Raw genomic sequence first — 3147 nt, forward strand, 5'->3', positions numbered from 1 at the left:
TGAGGAGTTCAAAGTGCATCGACACTGCGATCGGTGCTGTCTCAACCAAATGTGTTTGCGCTCAAATCAAATGAACAAAGCTGTCAGGGACACACAATAGAATTCGAGAACTTCTTGCCCATGCGCGGGCTGTTCCTGTTGTCTGTCGGTGGTGCTAGCAATGCTAGCAACGACGAAGGCTAGGGAATGCGATATGTAAAGTCGCCAGGTGTTAGCACATCGAACGGTAGGGCTGTGTGGCGGTGCTACGCGTTGTATTGTCGTTTATGTCGACGAGTACGCGGCAGCGTGCATTTACAAAGTGCTCGTGACGATAGGGTTAGGTAAGGGGTAGGAGTAGCCTTCCGACGCGGTGGAGACGACAGCAGCACACACACAACTCTGCTGCTACAACTTTTCAAGTGTGCGAAGTTATGTCCGTGCTCGATATGGGCGGCGGCGCCAGTATTGATGCTCCATCTGTGGCCAGAGTGTTCGTTTAATCACGTTCGAGCGTGTGGCAACTGAGAGCCATGTGCACGCTCAACTGCCAAGCAAGTCGTCCAACGAAGTTGCGTCGGGATGAATATTTCCTGTGCTCGGGTGTCAGAGTAGTCGGCGCCGTCGCCATTCTGACGGGTAAGCCAACATCATTTGTCAAAACCCAAACAATAATTGATCGGAGCATGACAACGACGATGCATATGTGCTGCAGCTATACGCAGCGGATCGCGGCCCGCAGGTTCCGCGTAAATGGAGAAAAGAGGGACCTCTCTGTCGCGCTGCCACGAGCGAGGCGTCCGTTGGCGCGCTGATGGAAGCGAGCCGTCGTCCGTTGTGTCCTGCAGAGATCCAATATACACGGATTTGGACCAATCAGCGATGCGTAAACAATTTGGCCAATCCAGTGGCAGGATTCAAGAGTCGGAATAAGATTTTTTCGGGTTCATTGTGCGATTGCCGACGGAGGTCATGGAGTTCTCTCGCCCTGCATCACCCACTGGTTCGACGGGAACGGTAGTCGACGACGACGAGCTTGAGACGGAGATCTACGAGGCAGCCCAGCTCACTGGCGACTACTCCAAGTGCCACATACTGGACGCGCCGCTGGCGTGGCAAATGGCCCATCGCGACCCGTCGCTTCCGCCGCTCTTCACGACCGAGCCGCCGCCCGAGTCAGACCTCGAATAGTACCTTGCAGCAACCAAGGACGACACGTTCAACTACACGAGCCACTGTATGGCGTCGACAACAAGCAGTTTTTCTGGCGTCGCGATGGCCAAAGGCGTCCAAGATGGCTTCTTCACCCCCGCATGGACGACATCGTGGGCGACATCTTGCGCGGCGCCAGCTGCAACGACACCAACGTCTCCGACACGCGCCAGCGCGCCGGCTGGCCCGGTCAGCGACTCGGCTGCATCGGAACCGGTAGCGCCCACAGCAAGCGATCCACAAGCGCCAGACGACGCGGCGCCAAACGCTGCGTCGCCACCCGACAACAACATCTCGGGTGCATTCGACGCAACCTCAGCTCCAAGCGTCACATCACCGCACCGCTCGTCGATAAACGAGGATATGTCGTCGGAAACTACAGATCGTGATTTCAAGCCGCGTGACAATGAACCCACGACGGCGACCGCCGCCACCGAAGACAACCAAGACGACAGCGCGACACAGCGGTCGTCCGTCAGTCCAAACGTGTAGTGGGCCAGCGCAACGTCAGTGCCGGACGCACACTCGTGGACGCCGCCGGCACCAAGCGCGTGGTGGTCTACGGCCCACGCGGATGTGCCCAACCCGATCCACGTCGTCTTTCCCGAGGCCGCGGCAGCCGCACAACCGGTGCCTGACGCGACGACAACGAGTTCACACGCGTGGGCTTCAACGCCATGCGCCACAGAGGCCTCGATGCCCGAATCCGACGCCAGCAGCGAGGGTGTACCGACGCCCGTGCACCGCGGACAGGGTGAAGCGGCGCCCGAAACGACCCAGCATTCTGCGCAACCGCGCTACGTCGCTGCAGAGGCCCCAATCTACGACGCGCCTGAGCCGATGCCCAAGAAGCCAAAACCGACGACGTCGGCTGCGGCCGAGAGCCCATGTGGCGGCCATGTGCCAGCGCCAACCTTCGACCCGGCGACGGCAGGTTCAACGAGCTGGGGCTGGCATTCAGATGAGCGCTGGTACAACGTCCCCGCGGACCCACCAGTGTACGCGTGGCAAGACCACACGCCATCGCCGCCTTGGGGTGCGTCGTTCGCGTCGTGGGCATCGTCGTCGTCGTGGAGCTGTGACACGGCCTCCGAGGGCTACTCGGAAGACATTTCGGTCTGTGGCGACGACGTGATGAGCACGACCGATGTGTCGGAGGACATGTCCGACATCGATGACGACGACGCGTACTCGGATGACGTCGACATGTCCGAGTACTGGGACGATGAGACGGACAGTGACGCTCCATCAAAACGAAAGCGTGTCGACGACGATGACAGCACTGACGAGTGTCGTCGACCGACCAAGAGAATGCGACCGACGCGCCGCCCCACGCGTTTTCCCGCCGTTCGACACCGTACGAAGCAACAACGCAGCCCGTCTCACCCGCGCCTCATCGCCCGGCGTCCCCGCATCGACAACAAATAGTGTGGGTCTTCGTAGCTCTTGGTACAACGTCTCATAGCTCGCGCAGTCCGTAGATTATCCACCCACACGCCGAGCGCGTCCGCCACGTCCAAAGTACCCGAAGCCTCGCATCTCGAAAGCAACGTCGACACACGCAATGTAGGCTACAACCGTTTGTGAGCAACGATCTCACGCAGTGTTGTTTAGGCATCCGCTGCGCCAGGCGCCAAGCAAGCGCTTGCGCTCCGCCGCGAGGATGCACTCTTCGAGTGCCATGTCTTGGGAGACAGTAGGTCTTGCGCCGTACGGCCCCACTTATTAGCCACCGGGTCACCGGTGGACGGGTGAAAGGGCTGACGCCGCCAAGGGTGCACAGGGCGTTGCATGCCCCGTTACAGCCGTTGAGCCGCCAAAGAGCGTGCCTTCGTGCCGGCGAAAGGGAGCAGCGTCCAAGAGGTGCACCGGGGCCTACGTCCCGAGATGTGGCACTTGTTATAGTGGCGTTCTTGTCGTGCGTCGAGCGCATCGCTGTGCGTCGCGCAAGTGCTG

General features: G+C 60.1%; 1 protein-coding gene across 1 annotated transcript; it reads left to right on the forward strand.

Moving 5' to 3' along the window:
• Positions 1-951: 951 nt before the first annotated feature.
• SDRG_15096 (hypothetical protein) lies at positions 952-2778 on the forward strand (the record flags this gene model as incomplete). The annotated part of the gene is made up of 6 exons (XM_008621259.1): positions 952-1169; positions 1239-1407; positions 1684-2428; positions 2482-2630; positions 2673-2712; positions 2762-2778. The coding sequence occupies 6 exons, from the start codon at positions 952-954 to the stop codon at positions 2776-2778; spliced, it is 1338 nt and encodes a 445-aa protein (XP_008619481.1).
• Positions 2779-3147: the final 369 nt, after the last annotated feature.

The sequence above is a fragment of the Saprolegnia diclina genome (genome assembly GCF_000281045.1).
Source record: "Saprolegnia diclina VS20 unplaced genomic scaffold supercont1.84, whole genome shotgun sequence".
In the NCBI taxonomy this organism is placed as follows: domain Eukaryota; phylum Oomycota; class Saprolegniomycetes; order Saprolegniales; family Saprolegniaceae; genus Saprolegnia; species Saprolegnia diclina.